The sequence below is a fragment of the Nicotiana tabacum genome, chromosome 17 (assembly GCF_000715075.1).
Source record: "Nicotiana tabacum cultivar K326 chromosome 17, ASM71507v2, whole genome shotgun sequence".
NCBI lineage: Eukaryota > Viridiplantae > Streptophyta > Magnoliopsida > Solanales > Solanaceae > Nicotiana > Nicotiana tabacum.
Window position 1 is genome coordinate 144567330 of NC_134096.1, and position 27699 is coordinate 144595028.

The following is a 27699-nucleotide window of genomic DNA, read 5'->3' on the forward strand; positions in this document are numbered from 1 at the left end:
CTTTGCACTTCAATTTGACAAGCTGCTCATGGACAAGCAGAATTGGTGCATTTAAAGTTGAAACACATCGACATAATTACCAATACCAAAGATCTCTTCATTGGAGGGAAGGGGAGAAAGAAGTAAGTAATAGCACCACCAGATTGGTCAAAGGTTGTGGAAGAAATTTTCATGTAAGAAAGAGTCGAGAGCGACAAGAACTGTCATATAAAAGGAATTCATGCATGTGTTTAGTGAAATGATAAAGGTACACACTAAGTTTGCATCATTCAACAAGCTTACCTGCGATGAATGCAACCAAGTGATATAGCAACTGAACCAGCATAGTTTGAATCTACCGCTGAATTTATATCACCAAGGAGCACTCTTGTCTGCAATGACACGTACCAGTTAAAATGACAACGGAGCATGGGTAATTGAGATTCTTACGGATTCAATGATACTAATTGTTGCATGACTCTACAAGATGCAACCCAGAAAGCTGTCCTAGAACCAGGAGGCTGTGAAAAGATTCAAATGGAACTAACCAATCTGGCAGTGAACACATCATTTCCTAGTCGAGCTAATAGGCCAAGACCTTCAGATGATGCTCTGCGTTGAGAAGCACAGATGTCACCCTCAGCCAGAATGCTCTGTCAAGGTAAACACCAAACGCTAAGAAAGACTGTAAAGGACAAAGAAAGGCAAGGGCACTAAAATATCAACAAAAAGATAGTGAAAACCTGAAAGATGGATTGTGCCAGACTAAGTACTTCCAATGGTAAGGGTTCAGGACGTAGAGCAAGCAAAGCCTGTGATGAAGGCAAGCACAAGAGAAGCAGATGTAAGGCATGTAAAATTCCGGACAAGCGAATAAAAAGTCTAAATTATTAGATCACCTTCAAGCCAGATAGCAGGCCCACACATATGTTTGTAACACTGGTTGCATGCCATGCTTGTTTCTTTCCAGCTCTCAGACACTGCTCAATCATTTCGAGGAGTGAGAGCATTCCACCAATATCCTGAGGGGAACAATGACAAACTAAGTTGCAAGCTATCAATGCCTCCATATCTGCACATAATTCTAACACAAAGCCAAGCCATCAACCATATTCACTTACCTCGGAAGCAAATATGGATCCAAAGCAGAGGAGCTTCTGATTCACTAACATTTTGCTTGTAGTCTCCGGCTTCATGATCAGAAACATGTATTAGTAATGGATATCAAACAAGGGGAAAAAGTTGAATCCTCTTCATGGCTTCTGAAGTTATATGACGTCAAGCAAATTATATTTCTTTCATAAAAAGTCAACCTCTTCAGCGAAAGTTCTTTACCTGAGGAAAGCTCGGAAGCTCGTTATCCCATACACATGGTACTAGACCATCTTTTCCACCTTGAAATGAGCGAAGTTCATCCTCAAACAAATCCCTGGATGAACAATCAACAAGATAAATGACTAATTTCTATATTGGGTTATTAGTACCAAGTTAAAAGGAGACAATATTTGGTAATGATGTGCACATCATTAACCATAGCCAAGTCCATGGTTAAAAAAACAAAGTTACTCCCCTGGAAATTGCAAATAATCCACGGAAAGAAAGGAACAAGTTCCATGATTTTGGTGCTAAGTACCTGCCAGGGTTCCAAGGGCCAAGCCAAGCATCTCTTTTGTCTAACAGCATCCTCAAGCATGAACTTTCCTCACATTTCGAAGCTTCCCTATCCCGAAAAGGAAAAAATAAGAATGACATCGCTCTTCCAAAAATGAAAAGAAAAAGAGGTGCCCTTGCAGAAAAAGAAAAGGAACGACTCTTGCCAGGGAAATACATATCTACGTCATAGCTGATGAGCTGGATCAAACATTCACCTATAAGGAGTTGCACATATCTGAATAAGACGGGCATGGTCTCTCCGATATGCAGTTGGATCTGAAATTGACTGATAGGCTATTAGTGTCTTGATGATAAATATCTCCGCTGCCTGTTTGACACTCATTTGGTCTTTGGCTGCCAACAGCAATATATATGACAGAGCCCTGTATTAACAATTTTCACAAACATAAGCAACATAAGAGAGCTCCACCAGACTCTCACAGAAAACGTACATAAGTCACATGTATCTATACCTACTAAGGTATAACAGAACTGGTTCAAGTAAGATCCCCTTGTTCACAGCACCAGAAGAGATAAAACTCTTTATAAATGCTGTCAATGCATCCACTGCAGCACACCATACGCTACAAATAAAATGAAAAGAGCTTCACAAAGTTATATATAGTCGCAGACTTCAGAAACCACATTAAAAGTTTTAGGAAACAAAATTGTACAGCAGCACAAAGAGCACAAGATTACATTTAGAGACATTTGCTTGAAGACACTTATAAAGTACAGAATGCTGCAATGGAACAAAAAAAGATAGATAAGTATAGAAATTATACTGATCATACCAGCACGTGGGCTATCTTGTTGATCAGTGAATGTGAAAGTCGGACTCAAGACCTTTATCAACTCGGATATACCATGTTCAATTATGTAAAACGCATCATCCAAAAGTTTAACTGGTTAAATAGGGAATACTTATTTATTATTTATTTAGGTTTGCGAAAGCAGATATTATATTTGTTGCTTTTCTTAAAAACAAGAGGATTCTTATCTGATGAAATTTGCTCTTTTTGCCTATGTTGTCCCTCAGTAAAATAGAATGAGAAAAAGGGAAGCCCGGCATTCACGCAAGGTCCAGGGATGGCCGCACCCCAGGGAATGTGATGTAGACAGCCTACACTGATGATAACTCGAACCCATGACCTATAGGTCACACAGAGACAACTTTACCATTGCTCCAAGGCTCCCCTTTGTCCCTCGGTAAAATAGAGTAGTTGTATAATCTTCGTGAATTTCCTTTTGCAAATTTGTAACTCGAAAGAACGGGAAAGACTAATAGACGTGGAATGATTTGTCAAAGTGAAAAATTTTCATCCTAAAATAAGTAATAATCTAAAAACCCATTAAATTGGACAAAACCTAAACATGCATACTTTCATCTGACTTGCTTACAAAATTCAGATTACTTTGATGCTATTCAAGTTACATTCTTTTCAATCAGTGTGGTCCTTCCATCGGAATAAGTATTTGGTAGATTCTTCTACTGTATCGCCAATGCAAATAGCAGGAACAACTTCATAAGAAGGAATTATTCAACATTACCATCCCTCTACAAGAAAAAATGAGGAATGGAAACCCAACTTTAAAGGCAGCACATTTCAGAAAATCAGCCAGATTGAGAGGAATGCGCTTGACTAGTCTTTCGAGGAGGATGAAGTGGAGCAAGCAGAGAGAAACATAGTACCATACAGGGACAAGTCACCGGCCTGTTAACAGCTTCAGTTCTGCCTTTTTCCATCATTGCTGGGTGGTGGTGATGAAAGATGTTAGGGAACGTTTGGAGTATTTTTACGATATTTGCTGTTTTGAGAAGAGCTTTCACTCCTCATTCATTGTTTAATCCTGAAGAAGGGGGAGCGCTGGACACTAGGAATAACGACACTAGCCTACTAGGCAAAATTACCACCAAAAGTACTTGTAAACAGATTGAAGGCGTCACGGACAAACTCATCTCGACACCAGAAAATACATTTGTGGGAAGGAGACAGATTTGAAACGCTACTCTGATTGCAAATGAGTCAGTAGATTACAGATCAAGGAGCAAACTTCAGGAAGTTAGGTGCAAGCTGGACACCGAAAAGGATTATGTATGTCAAGTAGAATTTCCTGCTCTACCTTTTATAGAATGAAATGCTGGACAAGTCGAGGAGATGGATTTACTAATATATCTCTAAATTAAGTTCTCCATATGGTGAATAGCACTCCACTTTGGTTCTTTGCCAGTGGCAGGGGCTTAAGACAAAGAGCCTGTTATCTTCAATAATGTTCTTAATGGTGATGAAAGCATTAAGCAAGCAATTCGAGCAAACCATCTGGGGAGGATAGTTTGCAGGTTTAAGATAGGGGGTTCGTCAAGTAAGAAGAAGTGTATCACATCCGGTGTCGTCAAAGGCACGCTTAAGCCCTGAAACGAGGCTCAAAACAGGTTGAGCGCTTCGCCTCGCTTTGTGGGCGCTTTAGTATCGCATCAAGGCTCTTAGGCCTACTTTTACTTGCCAATGAGTGTAATCCTGAAAAGGCATCATTAAACAATTGATATTTCACTTTATCGTAAATTTTTTTCAATTTCTTTGTCCATATATTTGTTATTCATGCTTATAATTAATAGTCTTACACTACATATACATATTTTTACTTTTTCTCCGGTTGCGCCTTTTTTCATTAAAGCCCACGCTTTATTTGCGCTTTGCGCTTAAAGCCCCGACAGACCTTAGAGCTTTTTTGCGCTTTTCGCCTTTGATAACACTGATCACATCTATTGTTTGGAGACTTACATGTTGACCATATGTGACCAAAGTGAAACAGATTCAAGCGTTTTTCAGGACTTTGATCTGGCTTGAGAAATGTCTGGCCTCCAGCTGGCTCCAGATGAAGATGAGGAAGTCAGAGCTCTTACCGGTTGGAGAGGTGATCATCAATGCATCAGCAGTGAGAGGGTTGTAAGATTTGTAAATTACATACAAGATAACTGATTTTCAGGACTTTGATGAGTTGATCTGGCTTGAGAAATGTCTGGCCTCCAGATGAAGATGAGGAACTCAGAGCTCTTACCGGTTGGAGACGTGAACACCAATGCATTGGCAAGTGAGAGGGTTGTAAGTTTTGTAAATTACCTACAAGATATACCTGAGTCTTCACACTAGGAGGAAATACAAGGAAGTGGAACTCTAGGAACCGGGGATGCAAATATTTGAAGAGTAGATTAGAGAGGTGGAAGAGATGGTATCTCTCAATAGGGAAAGGAAGTCACTTTTATAAAGGCAACGCTAAAGCATTCTCATACTGGAGAAACTAATGAGAAGTAACCTATGGGATAATGCAAATGCAAGAAAAGAAAATTTTCCACGTGAATTGGAATAGGACAAAACCTATTGAGCTTGGGGGCCTAGATATATACAGAGACCTGAGATATTTCACGGAGCTTTGAGGAGAATGGCTTCGAATATATGCAATGGAGGAGAAGCTGTTTGGAGGAAGGTGATTACAAGAAAATATGGTGATGATCAATTTGGTTCACTATGATGTACAATTACCATATTAGACCAGTAAATAGAAAGGGATCATGATAGGGAAAATGAACTTCTGACTTTATTTGTTTGTTCATTGGTTGAAACCATTAGAAGATACAATTTTGGCTCGATGTTGTACAGAGATAACACGATGAAAAAAGACTTTCCCTGCTTGTTCTAATTGGTCACAAACAAGAGAAGGGCAAGTCTCGAAGCCTGGAAGGAAACAAACTTCATAAGACATCTCCTTTAGAAGATCTCTGTAGAACTGGGAGTTTTATGAGGTAGAATCGTTCCTATTGAGTCTATACAACTTTACATACTTTGGCGGAATAGATAGTATCATCTGGAAAGGTTCTTCACAATATAATTCTCAATCAAGTCCTGTAAGAGATATTCAGGGGCGGAGAACCGAGCCCCACATAGAAGGCTATATGGAGTTACAGACTACAGGCACTGGCTAGTGCAACAGAAAAATTAGAAAGACCCCAGACGAATTTCCTATGGATGCTGCAGATTATATCAGAAAGTTTACACAGTGAGTAAGAGGGTCATCCCATCTCCGAAAAGAAGGTGGTGTTTCAGGAGGGAAAGACCTTAGAGTGTTCAACAAAGGTTTGCTAGAGAAATAGCTATGGAAGTTATGAGTTGAGGAGCAGGCTCTATGGAGTGGTAACAGAAAAGTATGGCACAATCGATGGCTGTTAGAGGATTAGAAATTTCTTACTACTGTTTGAGTGCGGACTATAGAGGAGCATTATGAAGGACTGTGAAGACTTCGGCGTCCATAATACATTCATGGGGATGGAAGAAGGATTAACTTTTGCAACCACAAATGGTGAGGTGAAAACATGTCGAAGCTTGTTTTCCCTAAAATCGGCAGAGTATAAACCCAGAGAGTGATAACAGCCCAATAGATACATTGGGTGCAAGAGAGGGGAGATACTTTGGGATCTGAAGTTTAGAAGGAATCACTAAGACATGGTCGCTTTCCAAGACTTGGTGGAGTTACTCTAAAAGCAGAGAATACTACTTCTGCACAAGATTCGTGAAGGTGGGGAAAGAGGAGAGATAGGTTGTTCACAGTTAAATCATACTAGAAATTGTTGCAGAGGGAGTAGATGGTTTTCTGTACGCCGCCAGAAAAGGTGTAATTTTTTGGACGGCAGCAAGCGATAGGGATAGAGGAGAGTAAGAAGAAGTAACATTAACATAGAGGGGCTACACTTTTAGCTGTTTGGTATGTCCCAACAAAGCATGACAATAAATTTCTCATAATGATCGTATCCATCCATCTTATGTGGTTTAGAGTTGGGATACTGGCTTATCCAAAATGTAGGTGATCTAGGCTGACTAAAACGATATTGAACAGTAGGTACACAGACAAAGTCACCATGTCATTACCAATATCTAATTTTCCTAAAATTCTACCAAACGACAAATAAAACATTCATAGTTGTGTAAAATTTAACATATCTAACCAGGCTTATTTAATTTTTCCTCAAATCATAATAAATAATTTTCTATAAATTTAACATATCTAACCTTATGTTAGATTGGAGATCTTCTGTTTCACTGATATGGCGTTCTGGATTTCCATGGAATGCGGAAGCCCATAAAGAAAGAATATCAAAAACTTGATCCTCAAGTTCCTGCATCTCCAATGAAATAGCACCATGAAAAACAAAAGCGGAGAAGTTATATCAACAAAACCACTAACTGTACCTCTTTCGGCATGCATGCAAGCAGTGAGGATAAGAGCATCCATCCAGCCTCCTTTTCAACGGCTGCTGCCATAGGATTCCAACTTGATTCCATTATCATTTTCTTAGACAGTTCAACTACTGATCTGGGCAAACTGCATAAGGTCCCCAAGATAAAAATAAGAAAAAAATAAAGAAAAGCATGAGGACATGAATAAAAGAATACATGATACTGCTAACAACCATAAAAAATGCCTTCGACTGGAAAGAAAAGGAGGCTGAGATAATAGCTCTAGCAACAGAGATGATAATAAAATCAAGGAAAAGAACTACAGAATCCTGTCGAACTGTTTTCAGTTTTTTTTTTTTTTTTTTTTTTTGATGGGTAAATCTGTTTTGAGATATTATCTTTGAGTCATGTTACTTCAGATGCCTAACACCAGAAGGACAGAAACAGGCTACCCATAGAGAAATAGATTTCAGAAAGAAAAATGCAGCAAAGAGGAAATATATAGCATATTAACATTGTGACGCGAGACAACCATGAAAATGATATAACAGTTGCCCGTTATTTTTCAGATCAATATGCATGCCTGAACAAAGTAAAATCTACGTATCTCAAATTTCAAAGACAGCTGGATCAGATACAGATTGAAAACGACGATCTTCAACTACACGATGCCGAAAAGTATGCTTAGCAGGATCTGCTAAAATATTCCACTAATTAGCGGAGATCCTGAACTTCAAAGTTTAGGATATATTTCCAATAACATCTTCAGAAATGTTCTATACAATAAGGATGGCAGCACAGAAGCAAACCATTGAACGATACTACAACAGGAAGGCTCATCTCAGATACTTCAAGATTGGGGACTTTGTTCTGAAAAAGGATTTTCAATCAACAAAAACAGCTGGAGCAGGAAAGTTTAACCTAAATTGGGAAGGTCCTTATAAAGTGCGAGGTATCGCTGGGAAAGGTGCTTATGAATTAGAAACCATGGACGACAAGGTGTTACCTTCGAATTGGAATGTTGTTCATTTGAAGAAATATTATTTTTAAGCAAGGGAAATACCCACGATCAGGTATCACTTAACTACGATTTTGTTTTGTTCAGTTAAATTATACTAACAATTTTAGATGATAGGCAAAAAGCTAGCCCATACCAAATGATGATATTAGACCTGAAAGACACGCGGGATACAAAATTATTTTCGGTCTGAGTTACAACCTTTCTGATGGAAATAAAAAGGGTTAAGCAGTCATCATCTAAAAATATACCTCCGAGTCCGGTATGTATTTTCCTTTTTAGGAGATGGACCACATGGAAGGAATAATCAAGTGCTCGAGATTACATACTTCAAAATCTAACACTTGGGGGACTATGGAAGACAAAGAAGACTGAAAGTCAAAGAAGACTAAAAAAGACTAAAAGAGTCAGAATTCAAGTCAAGCCTGGATCAATCCAAAAATCAAAAATCAAGAGCTAATCAAGAGCCAAAACTTCAAAACTTCAAATACAAGGCCTGACTAGCTGTCCATGCAAAACTAATCTCAGCAAAAAAACAAAATTTCTACAGTTAGCCTATTCCTATTTCAGATTCATATTGGAGAGGTACATTAAACAAACAGCAAGTGAAAGAGCCATGGAGGAAAATCCAAATTTAACACTCCAATCAGAATCAACACATAGAGAATCAGCATAGCAGGTGAACAAATATTTAATCTTCTCAGTTTTTAAGTGAATTTAAAGCTTTCTAGGAATTAAGGGAAAATAAAATTTTCCGAGCCGCCTATAAATCAGATGCTCGTATTACAAGGACGAGACTAAGGTAGATATGATAATAAGTAAGAAAGCAAAGTCAAAACGTGCAGAGATTTTGCAAACTCAAGAAATATGAATAACTAAAACTAACTAACAGTCATCACAAGCATGGAACTTTAGACAGTTATGCATTCTTTTGGGGAGAAAGAAAAGGTTACACATAAATGGAGGAAGCCATTACCGAGATGGATAACCAAGAGGTAAGCTTGGTGAAATAGACACCAAAGCTGCCAAAACCGCAGCCTGACCATCTAGACACTCCAGTTCATACTTTAGATTAGTTCCCTGTAAATCAAACAGAAAATGAAATCATTAAACCAAGGGCAAAGAGAACATGATTTTCAAGATCAAATATAATTTTCTTTCTGTTTATTTTTTGGAGCACACAAGACATTGACTTGTATAGCTGATTGGGTAGGCGCTACTCAAGCCTGTGGGATTATTTTGGTTTTTTTACACCTCTCGTACAGGGGGAAACCCTTCTTTAAATCAATTAATTAGAAGAAGGATGACGTAATTTCTCAAAGTACTAACCCAGTAATACATAGCCAACGTCTAAAGTACAGGTATGCCTACAGATCTGAAGGCTAAAATACTGCAAAAAGATATACAACAGCAAAAGAAAGTGTTGTCAATCCTTGAAGACAAGGACAAGATAACAGTATCCTACCAAAAAGCTGAAAGGACATAGTGAGTTTGCCAGAGAAGAAAAACCAACTCAATAGAAACACATCTTGAGGAATTCTGAATCAAGGTCTTCTTGAAAAACAAATTTTTGGGTGGAAATATTCTCTCCTTTTCATTTATTTATGAAGGTATTTGAATGGAAATGGAGTTTAAAATGCTAAATTGACTTGCGTATTATATTAGAGGGATGGAAGAAAACACTAAAGCAATGGTTGAAAAGATTGCTTGATTGAGAAAATATCACCGTCAAAGTACAAAATTCAAATAGTTAAATGAATCTGAACATGAAAGTTGTAAAAGTTTACATAAAATAATACTACTAATGGAATAGTGTCAAACATGTAGGAACATCCCAAATAAAAACAATGTCATAAAAAATGAAGCACAGGATGTATAAGCGAAAGCACGATAATGAATAGGTGAATCAAGAGTTCATTGTTAAGCAAAAGAGACAATCCAACCTAAGTTCCATTTCCAGAAAATTGGAGACCACTGTCTTTAAATCTAGTTATGTGGTTAGTTGATTTGTTTATGGTCCATAATAACAGTTTGACAAGACAAACATGACCTATTTCCACCAAGAGATGCAGTTTGAAACAATTAGATAAAAATGTTGAACAGGAAACATCATGATGAACCAAGCTGATAGAGCCAGGTTACCAGGACAAAACTAGAAAAATGAGCACCAAGTATCTATCTTGGCTTTACCTTTTCAAATGAAATATTTTCTCTCACTGCTCCAAGCATCGTTATTGCATAAGAAATCAAACCACCAATACATGTAGGATCAACCTCAGCTAACGCGCGCAAGGTCAAAGCGGCCTCAATGCGCACCTAACAAAGCAACAGTGAAGGAGTCAGAAGCCAATGAGTAGATAGACAACCCATGAAATCAAGCAAATGATGGATTCAGTAAAAGGCCTTGGGTGTTCCAATTTAAAAGTATATAAACATATTATTACGAGACCAAAAGCATAAACAGGATTTCTTTCCTTCCTTCACAACTATTAAGAAAATGTTTGTGGTCCTAACTCAACCCCAAAGCTAGCTCATGAGATGTGTCAAGAATATTATAAATAATATTGTGTATCAATTATGATCAGTGAGAACTAATTAGATTGTTACTTCCCCAATAATTAGTTAGTTTATGGTCTTCCTTACTATTTTAGATCTTATACACTTCAGTATTTGAACTCACTAGCTTGAGGGAATAATCAAGCTGTATTTTCTCCTCTTTGCTTCATTCTTCACATGGTACAGAGGCAGACTCATCCTATTCTTGGTTTACCCAGTGTTGACTGTTGCTCCCATGCTATAATGTCCAAGCATCAGATGTCCAGTCGTAGGCGTGCTTGGGCATTAAGTGTCACACGTTGATTGGTGAAATAAGTTGTCACCTCATATGGGCTTGGAAATTCCTCACCTCATGAGTTAGCATTTGAGGTTGAGTTAGGCACAAGGTCCATTTTCTTTACAAGATGAGGATTGCTCAAGACCATATGAGGAGGCAACCCATTCTCCCAACCAATGGGGGACACTTAACCTCTCCTCATCCGTACGCCTAGGATTGGATATCTGGAGCACAACCAGAGAGAATAAGACGATTCGGAGCACCAACCCCCTGGTGCTTTATGGGTCCTTTGGAAGGAGAGGTGTTCTCAAGGAAATGCTAACAACTGTATATAAGTTAAAGAGCAAATGTTTGCAAATTAGACATGACCCCAACCTCAGGGATGTATATAAAAGTAGACATTTTCCATGATAGCAACTCCACATAAAAATAGGGATAGCACATCTCTCTCTCTTTTTTTCTTATTTTGATAATCGAGAAATCCTCGGGGGCCAGCTGCCACAAGGTTCTAAAATCAGTGGATAATGAGCCCATTCCTCTAGCCTTTCCACTTATATATAAAGTTAATTTGTCCAAGGCAGAGTTCGAACTCGTGACGTGCGTCTAACCACCCATCACACGTTGCGCTCTTATCACTGAATTAAAGTTCTGGAAGCAATAAAATTCTTAAGGATAGCCATCTTTTTGTTTTTCCCAACATTATCATAGTGCTGGTTTTTCCCGACCAATAAGAATTTTCTTATTCATCATAAAAATAACTTACTCTTATTTAATACCAAGATAGAAACAAGAGTGACTTCTGCAGAAATTAAAATAAATTACAAACTTTGCTAGACACGACAGGCTGATGGAACCTGATTTATAGATTTTCTTTAAGTATTCGTCTTTGATAACTCAAGTCTAGGAACATGTGAATATCTACTCCCGCATTCAATGAAGCCACATACGAACATAAGTAGAAGCTTACCAATGGTGCATGTTGTGAAACTGCAGCAACAACTGTATTATCAAGAACTTCCTTAAACTCAGCCGGAACCTGCATAATGGCATACCAATTACTAACCAAACACTGGCTCTACAAAGCAATCAAAACGACTTATCACAAACCAAACTACCGTATGTAGGGGCAAACATGAATTTCAATTAATTAGTCAAGCAATCAGCTCAAATCAATTCATCCTAGAAACAGATAACAAGAAACCCAAAGACCCATCAGCTCCCTGCTTCCACCCTGTAGGAGTATATTTGCTGAATATCAGCCAAGCCAAACCAGGTAATATAGCATAGCTGGAAGACTCGTGCTCAAAAAATTTTGATTATCGAGCACAGGTTAATCAGTAAAAACGATTAGATTCTCACTCTCACATAGCAAAATTAAGTCCACATGACACTGCACTTGTAGATGATTGGATGGAGTTTGTAGAAAAAAACTTTTCTCTGTAGAGATAGTGTACCACTTGTAAACATGATTTCCCATTTTCTGGCAATAAAATGTCTAATTACTTATCAGAAAAGAATGGTCCCATGAGTGAAAAATTGTGGTAAGGGCATAAAGGTACAAGTTTCCAATCTTCAATAAACCAATCAGAGAGAAAATCAAGCTGCATTGAATCCCAATCCCAACTATTAACTAGACCAAGCAAATTATCCAAAGGATTAATAAAGTGGACAAATAACAGGTAAACATATGCAAAGCAGAGAATATTGTCCTTCACCTCCCCTAGTGTTTTCAAAGCATACGACATGGTACGCAAAGCAGCAACCCGCATGGATGGAGTAGCATCAGGAGATTGAAGCTGCAGAAAGCAACTGTTAGAGCATCTCATGTGACAACACATTTCACAAGAGCCAAACACCACCAATAACTTCAAGAAGAAATTTCCAGAATACAATTCACTAGAACAAACCTGTTTGCCCAAAAGAACTAAAAGGCCTCTCTGAGTAGGTTCACTCATTTGGTCAGTTATACCCACTCGAAGGATGTATAAAATGCATGCCTTCAATTAATCATCAACAAAACTGGTGAGGATATTGAGTCTACAATCTTGAAATCAAAAAAAGCATATAGTACAACGCAATGAAGAAGATAAATCGTTGCAATAAATTAAGGTAAAGACCAAGTGGATACAACTTCCATAGACACCACTCTAACTTTATGGCATTATGATTGGATTTCGTGAACTTCCTTTTTGGTGGCTGTATCACTTTATTTCAGCTTCTTTTACAAATAAAACAGCATGCTTCAATTAGATTTCCCCCAGAAGGTTCATTAGCTAATCGGGAGTCGGTGAGTCCACACAAGAGCAAAAGTTGGTATCTAAGCAACCTTGTACTTGGAGACAAGTCCTTCAAGAGATAATATTTAGCATCGTAACCTAGATTATATTTTGTGCTTCAAATCAAATTAGAATGTCCATTGACATCAACAAGCTTTTGATTGAAGTTTATATCCATCAACTTCAAGCCACATAAAGAGCAAGCAATGATCAGAATTCCTGAATTTTAAATTTAAATCCGGACTTCGGCTGAGTATATTACAGATGTAAGTCTTATTGCATTTACTAACGTCCATAAGTCATTTCCAGAAGCTCTGAAGAATACAAATTCTATACGTTCTTAAACGCACTTAAAGTAATGATGGGAATTCTCATCCAGAAACAGCACGAACGTGCTATATTGAACAGTAATCTCGTGTAACTGAATAGAACAGGGGGAGGGAAGAGCTATAACCAACAATTTGTCATGCATCAGCAATTAGACAGATGAACACTTATTTAGTCGCTTCCTGGAGTGGAATAAACAACCGAAAAAATTAAGAAAATGTCCATGAAAGCCAACTCTCTTTCACCTCAGCAAAGGACAAAAGGCAAATATTTTGATGAGACCAGTCACCAACTAGCCAAAATAAAATGCACAATTGGATGAAATTTTGGCAGAGTAAAAAGAACTATATACCAGTGCTTGAGCATCAAACAAACTATCAGCACGAAGCATGTCCATCACTTGAAAGATGTACTTTTCAAGCTCAGTATCAGGCTGAAGATACTTCAAGCGAATGGCCTGAAAAGAGAAACTCATCAATGGTATGTTCTTCTAACATTCTTTGCACTAAATCTTCCTCTCTCTTTTTTTTATGGGTGGGTGGGGGTTGATAAAAGATTGTATTATATAGATTGCACCAAGGAGGTACAAATTCACGATAATAAAAAAATTAGGCATAGTTCAAGTGTATATTTTACTTGGGGTATGTTTGGAAACCACTGTGTAATTACAATGACAGGGCACCACGTGCATTGAAACTACCAACTTTTCATAGATAAAATTTGTCCTCCTTTCACCAGCTTCAATTATAGCGGAGGTGGTCCCCTCGGGGACATCCGATAAAAATAAAGGTATAGTGGAGGTGGGACGTTAAACTCTACTTTATCAAAAGAGGACAATGCCTGTATAATCTTCCTTGATGACTTAAAAATGTTCACGTATAAAATATTGGACAGACACCCACATGCATTTGTAACTTTGATATTCCAAAACAGTATAAATCTTTTATCCAAAACAGGAAAAAGGATGTTTGGATGTAAGACAGGATTTATTGATTCATTGGCTACCTGGAGAAAAGAAACCCATGACAAGGTTAGGCCAACGCGCAGAACTTTCACCCGAGGACCACTAGCTGCAATTTTTCAACTTATCAGAGACTCAGAAATCATTGTAAATCTTCCCAGGATTTTCAAGAAACAACACACACACTGAAACAAAGAATCATGAAGCAATGCTAGTTATGTGGAAAGGAGGAGAGACAAACATGTCAAGTTACACTTTGCAAACAAAAGACTAAGAAATCAAGCATGGAGATGTTACTTTTCAATGTGAATACTTCATTTTGGAAAAGGATCAATGTGAATACTTCATTTAGCAGATAACTGACAAGGCTGTTTCAAAAATAATGGATTGGTCCAAGTAGGAGTCTTTTCCATGAGAACTCATTGTTCTGGTAGAAAATTTAACAAAGATAAGATACGCCACTTCACTTGAGAGTAGCAATTACTTAAACTTGGAACAGAAGGGACAAAAGAAGGGAGGGACACAAATTTCCAGTCCCTCCTGCTCCAATTCTGTTCCTTCAGTGTACGTCAGAAAAAGAATCTTGTCAATCCACCAAGAAATACACTAGCAAACTCCTTTGCTTGTGGATTTGTAGCTAATAAGGGTACTGTCATTTTACCTAGATAGATCCACTCACCATGATAATGGAGCAGGAGAATCAACTTAGCTAATGCTCAATTGTTATGATTTTTGAAAGATGAGCAAAACCGGAAACCACAATGAGAAGGAAGCTTGTTTGAAATTGGATTTTAATGGAGACTTTTTACTAAACATTTGAACATTTTAGAACTTCCGATTAAAAAAGGTTGTTTCTCTATAAGACGGTCAATTCCCTCAGGGAGAGCTACAGAAAGAAAGGATGCACCCTTGTATATTACGTTTAACACTCTAAATCAATAGCACATGCCATCTTTCCACATTCTGATTGCAATGATGTGTTTAAGACCTAAATTCACTGCAATGAGCTTTCTGACAAATGAAACATAGTGAGATGCTAAATATACCTTTTACAAATGGCAAAGTTAAGTGTCTCTCCAAACCCCCATCAAGTTTCTTGGGAGTAAAATTACTTTTTCCCCTTGGTTGTACCTAATGAGCATAAGCAAAGTCAGATCAAGAAATATAAAATATTTTAAAAGCATTTACAATATATTTATCTCCTTTTCCAATTCGGAGGTTTCTTTTTGCCCAGATTTTGTTTCCTTTCTTTTTCTGGGTTCCCTCTGTTGGTACATTTCTCTTCTAATTATATATCCTTTTCCTTCTTTTAATAAAATTTTCGTACTTTATCAGAAAAGGACTTACAACCTGTGCATCAGGATTCATCCCAAGACCAAGCAATGCTCCCAGAGCTTCTGCAAATGCATCCCTTATTGACGAGATAGGGTCTTCAAGGGCCTGCAAAACACAGAGTTAGAGATTCAGTGTTTATTTCCAATAGGATGAGAAGAAGCATCCACGTTAAAATGGGAAACTCAAAGGAAGAGAGCAATTCATCAACCTTGACACAAGAAGAAGAAGCATTATCAAGTTCTCCAACCCCTAATCCCGGCCCTCCGATGTTTGCAAACGCTTTTAGACATCTAGCTGCAGCTACTCTAACAATAGATGATTTGTCCACGATACCGATTCGCATAATGATACGAAATGCATCAGTATATGCTGAGGCAGCAGCAGCGCCCCCACAGCCTTCTAAAGCATTTTGAAGCATCTGTAAAGCTTCTTCTCTAACAAAGTCCTGAATGTACAAGTGGTTATATAAGATAATACCAAGTTTGAAATGCTAAACCGCCTTTTTCATAAGTCAAATAAACATTTGAAAGCTAAACATGAGCTTGAAGGAAAAAGATTTGGAGATTTGTGCTATATGGACAAACTTTCAGAGGTTCAGTTATTTATTCCATAATGCATCACTGGAATGATTATTCAAAAAACTTATGATAATATCAACTGATTAAAAAAGTAAAGAATAAAGACACAACTACCTATTATGCACCAAAGCTAAATACCCGAGAGTTTTCCATAAAATCAACCAAACTCTTTTCAGCTCCCTTAGCTTATATTGACAGCCTATTTACAAAAAATGAAAGACAGGTTATACCCACATCTCAATCTCCCACAACTGCACACCACTCACTTAAAACTAAGCTTAAGTTGGACATTATAAATGCAATATACTATTAGCATCGTAGCCATAACCCGAGGATTTATTAAGGCTTCAAAGGAATTATCCAGACTCTAAATTTGATGACAAGGCCAAAGCAGAACTTGAGACAAATATAATAAAACTTTAACTGAAGCAAAGAACAAAATACCATCTTGAACAAGCATTCAAATGGGTAGGAGAAAGAACTGGCAGCAGAAAAATGAAACTGGGAACAATACGCAAGTAACAGGTGCGAAGTTAAGGGACAAAAACAACAGCCTATACAGTAACTCTTTTATTAACTCAGGGCATAAGGTCCATAATGGCCGACTGTTCCTTCCCCACACCTCCACCATCTTGGACATGCATTCAAATGGGTAGAAGAGCACCCGCAGCAGAAAAATGAAACCGGGAACTATAAGCAAGTAGTAGGTGTGAACTTCAAGGACCAAAACAGCGGCTTGTACATTAACATCGTCTAAATACCCGAGAGTTCTCCATAAAATCAGTCAAACTCCTTTCAGCTCCCTATGCCCATAAGGCCAGCCTTTTTTTTGACAAGTATAACGACAGCCTATTTATAAGAATGAAATAACAGGTTATACCTACATCTCAATCTCCCACAAGTTCACACCACTCACTAGAGTCCTAAAACTAATCTTAAGTTGGACACTATAAACGAAATATAATATTTGCATCGTAGCCATAACCTAAGGATTTATTAAAGCTTCAAAGGAATTATAGCCACAGACTCTAAATTTGAATACAAGTCCAAAGTAGAACAGTTAGGACAAATACAATAAAACTTTAAATAGCAATATCTGCAACACTATTTGGACTTTATAATCCCCTGAATATAGTTGATTTTTGATTGCCAACTTTAACTGAAGCAAAGAACAAAATACCATCATGGACAGGCATTCAAATGGGTAGGAGACAGCACCGGCAGCAATGAAACCGGAAACATTACAGGCATCTATAAAGTAACATCTTTTTTTTATTAACTCAGGGCATAAGGGCCTACTGTTCCTTCCTCACACCTCCACCATCTTGGAAATGCATTCAAATGGGTAGGAGAGCACCGGCAGCAGAAAAATGAAACCGGGAACAAAACACAAGTAACAGGTGTGAAGTTCAAGGACAAAAACAACGGCCTCTGCACAGTAACATTGGGCATAAGCTCCAAAATGGCACACTGTGCCCACCCCCTCTCTTTTTCTTTTTTCTTTTTTTGAATAACAGGTAGGAATATTTATCTTTTGGATCAGTAACAAAAAAATAATATTTTATTAAGGATAGCGCCAAGGTAGTGCATTCTTTACGCAAAATGCACACTTTCACCTCCAGAAAACTATAGGAAGCTCATTTCCTCTGTATTATTTCTGATCTACTCGTGTCTCAAGCCCATTACAGTATGTAGTGTGTACTAACTTTCTGGTACTTAACACTCTGTATTGGAAGTTATGATTTGGTTGAGACTGCATTTATCAAAAGACTCCACTTAATCAAAAACAACTCTCGGCGGTCCACTTTTCTCCAACATCCAATTGTTTTAAGGGAGAGACCAATTTCAAAACCCAATGTCACCAATAGCCCTCTCAAAGGACCCAAGTCACGCAACACAACTGTGAGAAGGCACGGGAGAAAATATGTTATTGATATTGGATGAACAATACAATACAAGAGGTCCTTATTTATAGCTATACTATACAAGGACATACTACTCTTCTACCAATGTGGGACAATACTACACTATATACATGCTGTAAACTAACACTCCCCCTCAAGCAGGTGCATACAAATCATATGTACTGAGCTTGTTACATATATAACCAATACGAGGACCAGTGAGAGACTTGGTGAAAATATCTGCAAGTTGATCATTCGACCTCACAAACTTTGTAGCAATCTCTCCTGAAAGTATCTTTTCTCTGACGAAGTGACAACCAATCTCAATGTGTTTAGTTCTCTCATGGAACACCGGATTTGATGCAATATGAAGGGCAGCTTGATTATCGTACACAAGTTCCATCCGACTGATTTCACCAAATTTCAACTCCTTGAGCAATTGTTTGGTCCAGACTAGCTCACATGTTGCCATAGCCATTGCTCGATATTCTGCTTCTGCACTAGACCGAGCAACTACATTTTGTTTCTTGCTTTTCCAGGACACCAAATTTCCTCCTACTAAAACACAATATCCAGACGTAGAACGTCTATCAGAAGGTGATCCTGCCCAATCTGCTCATGACCTCGATCCTCAAAGAGTAACCCTTTGCCTGGAGCCGATTTTATATATCGAATAATGCGGACAACTGCATCCAAATGACTATCACAGAGAGAATTCATAAACTGATTTACAACACTCACAGGATAAGAAATGTCGGGTCTAGTCACTGTGAGATAATTTAATTTTCCAACCAGCCGCCTATAGCTTGCAGGATCGCTAAGCGGCTCCCCCTGTCCTGGCATAAGTTTAGAATTCGGATCCATCGGAGTGTCAACAGGTCTGCAACCTATCATCCCCGTCTCCTCAAGAATGTCTAAAGCATATTTTCTTTGAGAAATAACAATACCTGAGCTAGACTGGGCAACCTCAATACCTAGAAAGTACTTCAATCTGCCTAGATCCTTAGTTTGGAAGTGCTGGAAGAGATGCTGCTTCAGATTGGTAATACCATCCTGATCATTGCCAGTAATAACAATATCATCAACATAGACTACCAGATAAATACAGAGACTTGAAGCAGAGTGCCGATAAAACACAGAGTGATCAGCTTCACTACGAATCATGCCAAACTCCTGGATAACCGTGCTGAACTTACCAAACCAGGCTCGAGGAGACTGCTTTAGACCATAAAGTGACCGACGCAAGCGACATACAAGGCCACGAGACTCCCCCTGAGCAACAAAACCAGGTGGTTGCTCCATATAAACCTCATCCTCAAGATCACCGTGAAGAAAGGCATTTTTAATGTCCAGCTGATAGAGGGGCCAATGACGAACCGCAGCCATGGATAGAAAAAGGCGGACTAAAGCCACTTTAGCCACGGGAGAAAAGGTATCACTGTAATCGAGCCCAATTATCTGAGTATATCCTTTGGCAACAAGACGGGCCTTAAGTCGATCAATCTGTTCATCGGGACCAACTTTGACTGCATAAACCAAACGACAACCAACAGTAGATTTACCTGAGAGAAGAGGAACAAGCTCCCAAGTACCACTTGTATGTAAAGCAGACATCTCGTCACTCATAGCCTGTCGCCATCCTGGATGAGACAACGCTTCACCTGTAGACTTAGGGATGGAAACCGAGGACAAAGAAGATATAAAAGCATAATGGGGAGATGACAGACGATGATAGCTCAAACCGACATAATGAGGATTAGGGTTAAGTGTGGTCCGTATACCTTTCCGAAGTGCAATCGGTGTACTAGGAGCAGGGTCCGCAGCAGGAGCAGGGTCAGGTGCAGGACGAGAACCAGTTGGGCCTGATGGAAGACGCAAACGACGATGATAAGTCAAAAGTGGTGTTCCTGTGGCTGGGGAACTAGGGGGAACAATACTAGACTCCTCAACGGTTGGTATGGATGAAACCTCTGTGGTCGAAGGTGGAGGAGGAGCTATAGTAAACTCCTCAAAGGTCGGTATAGGTAAGAGCTCAGATATATCATGGTGGTCAGCAGAGGTAAAGAAAGGTCTAAACTCAAAAAATGTGACGTCAACTGACATAAGGTACCTACGAAGATCTGGAGAATAACAACGATATCCCTTCTGAACACGAGAATAACCAAGGAAGACACATTTGAGAGCAGGAGGAGCTAACTTATCTTTCCCAGGGGCTAAGTTATGAACAAAACACGTGCTCCCAAAAACACGAGGTGGAAGAGAGTATAAGGGTGACGGGGGAAACAATACTGAATGCGGAATCTGATTCTTGATGGGAGATGAAGGCATCCGATTAATCAAATAACAAGCTGTGAGAACTGCATCGCCCAAAAACGCAGCGGAACACGAGATTCAATTAGAAGCGTGCGAGCAGTCTCAATAAGGTGCCTATTCTTTCTCTCAGCAACCCCATTTTGCTGAGGGGTATAAGGACAAGATGTCTGATGAATAATTCCTTGAGAAGTCATAAACTGCTGAAATTGAGAAGATAAATATTCTAAGGCATTATCACTGCGAAAAATGCGAATAGAAACACCAAATTGGTTTTTGATTTCAGCACAGAAACTCTGGAATATAGAAAATAACTCAGAACGATCTTTCATTAAGAAAAGCCAAGTACATCTTGAATAATCATCAATGAAACTGACAAAATAACGAAATCCCAAGGATGAACTGACTCTACTAGGACCCCATATATCAGAATGAACTAAGGAGAAGACAGACTCTGCATGACTCTCAACACTACGCGAAAAGGAGGCTCGGGTATGTTTCCCAAGTTGACACGACTCACAATTTAATGTAGACAAACTAGATAAACTAGGCACCATCTTCTGAAGTTTGGATAAACTCGGATGTCCTAAACGTCTGTGGATTAGATCTGGAGGATCTGTAACTAGACATGTTGTGGAAGGACTGAGTGAGTTAAGGTAGTAAAGGCCTTCTGATTCACGTCCTGTACCAATTGTCTGTCCCGTACTGCGGTCCTGCATAATAAAAGAATCGTCAATAAAATATATACCACAATGGAGGGCACGAGTCAAACGACTAACAGATGCAAGACTAAAAGGACAGCCAGGGACATAAAGAACGGAATCTAAGGTGATAGAAGACAAGGGATTAGCTTGTCCAACTCCTTTTGCCTTAGTTTGACATCCATTGGCTAAAGTAACAGTGGGAAGAGACTGTGAATATACAATATTTGACAAAAGTGATATATTACCAGAGATGTGATCAAAAGCGCCGGAGTCCATGACCCATGGGCCAAGAGTGCTAGACTGGGAAACACAAGCAAAAGAATTACCAGTAATAGAAGTATCAGTCTGAGCAACTGAGGCTACTTGTGGAGATGTCTGCTTACTTGCTCGATACTGAAGGAACTCATTATATTCTTCTTTAAATAAAGAAAATCCTTGGTTACCTGGAGTCTCGGTCTGAGCAATGTAAGCATTTTTGGGTGGACGACCATGTAAGGAATAGCACATTTCACGAGTGTGTCCAAGTTTGTGACAATAAGAACACTTGGGTCTAGATCTTCCAAAACGACCTCCTCCTCGTCTATGCTCCATAGTTTGAGATGCCCGAACATCCATTGTCTGGGATGCAAGAACAGAGGAATCAAGTATCTGTGATGAGATCGCTGGTGGACTTGGTGCTGCAGCAAGGCAGAGTAATCGAGAGAATAATTCATCAACTGTCGGGACAGACGGACTAGCCAAAATCTGGTCGCGTACTGAATCAAGATCATTAGGAAGTCCAGCGAGGGTAAGAACGAGAAACATTTTATGTCGCTGCTCTTGTTGTTTTTCCACACTAGCAGAAACTGGCATCAACTTCTCAAATTCCTCCATGACTGCATGTACTTGACCCAAGTAAGTAGACATATCCAATTCCTGCTTCTTTAAGTTTGTCATCCGTGATATCACATCATAGAAGCGAGATATGTCATTAGTGTATAAGATGCGTGCCTTTGCCCAAACCAAATAACATGTCTGGAATGGACGAAACAAGGGCATCAACTTGGAATCGATAGATCGCCACAAGATGCTACATAACTGAGCATCGATTTTTGCCCAGAGTGCTATTGCCTTTTCATCTCCATCGTTAGACTGTTTGATTAGATGATCTTGAACACCTTGACCTTTACACCATAACTCGACAGATGAAGCCCAAGCTAAGTAGTTTGAACCTCCCATTAAAGGTTCCGAGGTAATAATAGCACTAGAGCTTCCAGAGCTCATGTTTCTAGACCCAAAAGCATCAAATCCCAAAAACATTGTTGCAAATTATTACCAAATAGGAGAAAAAATCAACTGTAATCCACTGAAACAGTGTACGGAAACAAAGAAACAGAATACTGAAATATTGTAGCTGCCGGAATCTACTGTAGCTGTCGGAATAGTACTGTAGCTGTCGGAATAGTACTGTAGCTGCCGGAAAAAATTCAAAGTTGTCGGAATGAAATGAAAACAGTAAGGGTAGGATCGGAATTACCAGGCGACCCAACTGTTCTGAAGAAAGATTTTCAAAAAATGGCCGAAAGTGGTCGTACGCGCCGGCGCGTGAGCTTCTGGTGGCGTGTGAAGGCGCGTGAGGAGGCTGCTGCCGGAGTTTTTCACTGGGGTTTGGTCGCCGGACAGTGACGACTATTGTGGTAGTGTTGGATTTTGCACAACACTGACAGAAATGAAGCAGATAGAAAACAGACTTAAAAAAGTACTGATTTCTCTTTCCCGGAATTGCTGGAATTTATGCACAGCGATTTCTCTTTCCCGGAATCGCTGGAATTTATGCACAGCGATAAGTCTCTCACAATTGCTCTGATACCATGTGAGAAAGCACGGGAGAAAATATGTTATTGATATTAGATGAACAATACAATACAAAAGGTCCTTATTTATAGCTATACTATACAAGGACATACTACTCTTCTACCAATATGGGACAATACTACACTATATACATGCTGTAAACTAACAACAACCAACAGAATAACATTAATTAGAACGCCATTCTGACTCACACAACTCTGTGAGGAAGTTGACTAGACTGTACTGCAAATATAAGCTAGCAAGTTTTTATTCCTAAACAAAGAGAGTCATGCATGAACACGTAATATGGAAAGACGTGGAATGATAATGAAATCACAGTACCTCATTGAACTTCAGTAGTTTTGTGACAATCGTGGTTGTTTCAAGTAAGCCTGAAGTGATTCGTCTACCAAAATAGCGATACAATTCTCCCAAGCACTCAGCAGCACCTAAAATACAGCGACTTAATATAGCAACTCCCATATACACAAGAGAAACCCGTAATGCATACCAAGAAAAAACATCACAAGGCATAGGTTAGGACATATCAATTATAATAAGGAAAACAAGATGCAACCTGAAAATAAAGCCACAGAAAATTTGATACTTAATCCCATATTAGGTAGTTCTTGGATTGTTGAATAGTTTATAAAGCTTGAGTTCTTGAGCACAAGATAACTGGGCATATTTGGGTAACTTCAACAAAATTGGTAAAGAATTCTAGATAAACCAATTCCATGCTATGAAGCTACAACCACTAGATAATAACAACTGAAAAGGAAATTTATCCTGTAATAAATGATCCCCCAAGTTCTATGTGCAATTATCAATGAAATAAAGAATATACAACAGAACTCAAAGTTTTAGTCGTTCTTGACACACCTGCAATTCGCTGAGGTTCACTTTTCTTTCCATCGGAAAGAAATCCCTGCAAACTGCTAGCCCTAGAGTATATTGAAATACTGTCACCCTTTTGTATAATCCTTGCCATTGCCACTGAGGCCAAATGACGCACCGGTTTCCTTGCGCCAAGCACAAGTAGAGAATAAAGTGCATCCTCACATTTCCTTTGCCACAGCAGTATACATTCCTGAAATTTTACAATTTTAGGTATCCATTAACATAATAAAGAAAAGAAAAAACAAGTGGATCAGAGTAAATAGCTCCAACAAAAGTTCATGCTAGTCAAACAAACAAAAATTAATAGACTCTTTGAAGTTGATCACAATCCAACTAGATCCTTCTGTCATAAATTGACAACGTGGTATTCAAAACTCTAACAAGTTGGAAGATTACAACTTTTAAAGTTCACTACATACCCAAACATATTAAAATTGATTGAATCACTTCGTTAAAATTGGAGAAAATTAAACTCTACACCTTTATGTTAACACAAATTCAAAACAAGTAACATTAGAAAGAATGTGAAGAGAAGAGTTCTAAAGAAAGACAAGTGGGACAAATAAGAGAAGAAATTGGAGACTGCGTAGTTGACTAATATGGAAGATACAACAACAACAACTATGCCTCAATCCCTAACAAGTTGGGGTCAGCTATAGCAATCCTCACAGACCATGTTACTCCAACATTCTGACACAGACTCTCTTTTTTTGTTGATGTGTCATTGTAAGACGGCCTTTCATGAGCAGACACCATCTCTCTTAATTGTAATCTTTTGCCTGGATCCGCTGGATGCTTTTAATGAATTCTCCTTACTTCGTCAAAAAAAAAAAAACATGGCCTTTCATTAAATTGGAATACGAAACATTGAATGGTCATCGCTAATATACCTCGAGAGTGTATCCAAAACATTTGAAAAGTGTATCAGGAACATTTACCAGAAATCACACTGGAAAGTCATCGACAAGTTTTGATACACCAAATCTCATCAGAAAAATTTTGGTCATCAAAATTTCAGCAAAACATTTACCTATAAATGCATCTTGAACGTCCTAAGGATATGTATAATGTAGGAAAATGCATTTATTAATTTTTACTTTTTGGTATACTTCTTGTATACGGGGATCTCCCCAACATTAATAAAATTACTTATCTTATTAAAAAAAGTGAATTAATTAGTATGGTCAAGGATGATACGCCCAAATGAACAAAAGTAAATTAAATGGATTAAGCTTTGCATCACCACCATCAGCTTCTCTATCCTAGTTTAAGGATCTCCTAAAGTTCTCTTTCCATCCCAAAAGGGGTTGAGACGATGACACCCGTTATCTCCTTTCCTCTTCATCCTTGCGGTTTGAGCAATATGTTAAAAATTACTGTCAGAAAAGGATATATCAAGGGATTCCAGATAGATTCTCCAAAGGCTAGCAAATCAAAATCTCTTCTGTATATTATGTAGAGGACACAGTAATTGGCTAGCAAATCAAAATCTCTTCTGTATATTATGTAGAGGACACAGTAATTCATGTAATGACGTGTGATGCAGTGGAGGAACAATAGAAATATCTCAGAATTACCGCACCAGCCTTTTAATCAGTCTCTGCTCTGAAAAAATCAACTTAGCCAATAGCTTCTTGTACCCACACTGAGGTGCTAAATATTCAGTCATTAGCAAGATGCTTTTGGTTAAATTGAATCCAGCCCAAACTATAACAGGGAACTTCTAAATTTTTACTTAATAGTTTGAATTTACTTTTATCAAAACATAACCAAGATAGACAATATGTATGTTAACCTCCCTGAAAAAACGAATCAATAATCATGTTAAACTGGATGAACAAATGATTCAAATAAAATTTGAGATTAATCAAACAATGTATTCGAACTAGACCAATGTATACATCCAATAGATATGGTAAAGGACATTCGGGGAAAAAACACTACCCAAAAGTTGCCTACAAATCAAGAAGAAACGCATTCCCCCCAAATTGGTCAACAATGCATTAATATAGATTGCAACCTTTGTATGTAATCCTTTCTTTGCAATATCTTTTACAGGGGAGTCACCATCTTGGCATTTTTTAATACTTTCTCCGATCAACAACCAAGAAGGATAGAAATTTTTGATAAGAAAGAAGATATATAAATAGTTATATCAAGAAATATCACGAAGAAACAATGGATCAGTACCTACTTGGTAGATTGATGCTTTAACATATCGCTATTTGAAAAATGAGCAGCAGATACACATGATAATCCAGGAAAACATCTACTACTGCCCTTTCAAATTTAGTTTTACTTCATCTTTGAAAAGGCGGAGACATTAAAGTATGCTTGTTAGATACCAACACTGATTGGCTAGGGAAACATTAAAGTATGCTTCTTCAAGTATAACAGAATGCAGCAACCCAACCAAACAGGCCCCAAGTGCTTAGCATCTTCCAAGAATTGCCAACCTCGATATGCAATACAATCAATAATAGCCAATACAACAACAAAACAAAAAAAAAAAAGTGGATGTGAACTTATAAAAAATACATATCTTTAAAAAAATCCTTAATGCATATAGTTTAAGTCAAGATTAGTTAGCTGAGACTAGAAAAGTGAAGAAAAGTCAATAGAAATTCCTTTTTTTGGATACGTTAATGGAATTAGAGTGACTTTTACTATGAATGCGACAATGTTGAAATAACTGGATACAATTCACAATGAAAGTCGATCAAGATCTAGCGAAGTTTACAAAAATAAAAGCGGAGTGAGAAATATAGTGACCTTGGATTCTTCATCAATGGCGGAGATGAGATCAGAGAGAAGATCAAAACAGAGGAGAGGGTCGGGAGACTTGTGAGCAGCTGAGGCCACTATAGATTCCAACTGCGCCACCAATACGCCAAATCTTGACAGTGGAACGTCGTCTCTGACGAATTTCTTCGCCATTGTAGTTTAACTGAAAGAGCAAACCTTTTAGGGTTTTAGAAAGTATACAGATTTCGCGGTTTCCTCATTAGTTGGAGTGAAGTACTGAAATGGCGAAGGGAATGAGTGATATTACAAGAAATCTAATGACTTCCACAGGCTGTTGCGAGTCGGGATCGGGTTTTCAAAGTGGATGTGAAGGGAGTACACGGTAACTATTTATAGAGAAGTGCTATACCGAGTCCGACACGCATATGGAAAGTGTAACTTTGGAAGTTGGAACTATGTTGTGTGAATGTAAATGAGGGGAAATTGTTCTAATATAACCAATTGATTCATGTAAATTGAACATGAGGTATACCAATATATTTTGTTTGCTAAGTTAATTGAACAGACTACACAATTTATTGAACAATTACCTGTTAGCGAGAGAAGTTTGTAAAATATGATGGAAACTCCATTTTTTATAGATATAAAATATTTTATTCGGAGAAAGTGAAAGAAAGTTAAGATACTTTAGCTTAGTTTTACTAACATTTAGCTAGCGTTTGGTCATAAATTCCCAAATTTATTCTAAAAAATCTGATTTCTGTGAAGTTTGGTTTGAAAATAAAAATGCGTTTGGACATATGTTTTGGGTGAAGTTTGGTTTGGAAAAACATGAAACATGACTTATACCCACAAGTTCTAAAAACTATCATAAATACTCAACAGTACCATTATCAATAACATTCATTATGTTATCGCAAACCATAGTCCTGAACATAAATAAATTTGATATAAAATTATCATTTTTATAATGAACTACATGATACACTATCAGATGACCGAGAAGACGAAGCAACATCGTTATAAAATAATAAATGATGGGCTCTTTTATAAAATACAAAAGTTTGGAGCAATTTTTAAAGAAATTTTTACATACCTATACACTATTAGAA

At 38.1% G+C, this 27699-nt stretch overlaps 1 protein-coding gene across 1 annotated transcript in view; it reads right to left on the reverse strand.

Moving 5' to 3' along the window:
- Positions 1–27052, reverse strand: part of LOC107796482 (protein SWEETIE) — a 45278-nt gene extending 18226 nt beyond the window's left edge. The window contains exons 1-24 of the mRNA XM_075235241.1: positions 26615–27052; positions 23825–24032; positions 23285–23391; positions 15822–16058; positions 15629–15718; positions 15325–15409; positions 14323–14387; positions 13670–13774; positions 12622–12711; positions 12430–12510; positions 11682–11750; positions 10072–10197; positions 8858–8961; positions 6876–7008; positions 6696–6802; positions 2106–2216; positions 1848–2015; positions 1613–1699; positions 1315–1408; positions 1101–1169; positions 879–1001; positions 723–791; positions 528–632; positions 283–371 (exon numbers count right to left, since the gene is read on the reverse strand). Of these exons, the coding sequence (XP_075091342.1) occupies positions 283–371; positions 528–632; positions 723–791; positions 879–1001; positions 1101–1169; positions 1315–1408; positions 1613–1699; positions 1848–2015; positions 2106–2216; positions 6696–6802; positions 6876–7008; positions 8858–8961; positions 10072–10197; positions 11682–11750; positions 12430–12510; positions 12622–12711; positions 13670–13774; positions 14323–14387; positions 15325–15409; positions 15629–15718; positions 15822–16058; positions 23285–23391; positions 23825–24032; positions 26615–26779 (2687 nt within the window). The 5' untranslated portion in view covers positions 26780–27052. The remainder of the gene's footprint in view (positions 1–282; positions 372–527; positions 633–722; positions 792–878; positions 1002–1100; positions 1170–1314; positions 1409–1612; positions 1700–1847; positions 2016–2105; positions 2217–6695; positions 6803–6875; positions 7009–8857; positions 8962–10071; positions 10198–11681; positions 11751–12429; positions 12511–12621; positions 12712–13669; positions 13775–14322; positions 14388–15324; positions 15410–15628; positions 15719–15821; positions 16059–23284; positions 23392–23824; positions 24033–26614) is intronic.
- Between the last annotated feature and the right edge of the window lie 647 nt (positions 27053–27699).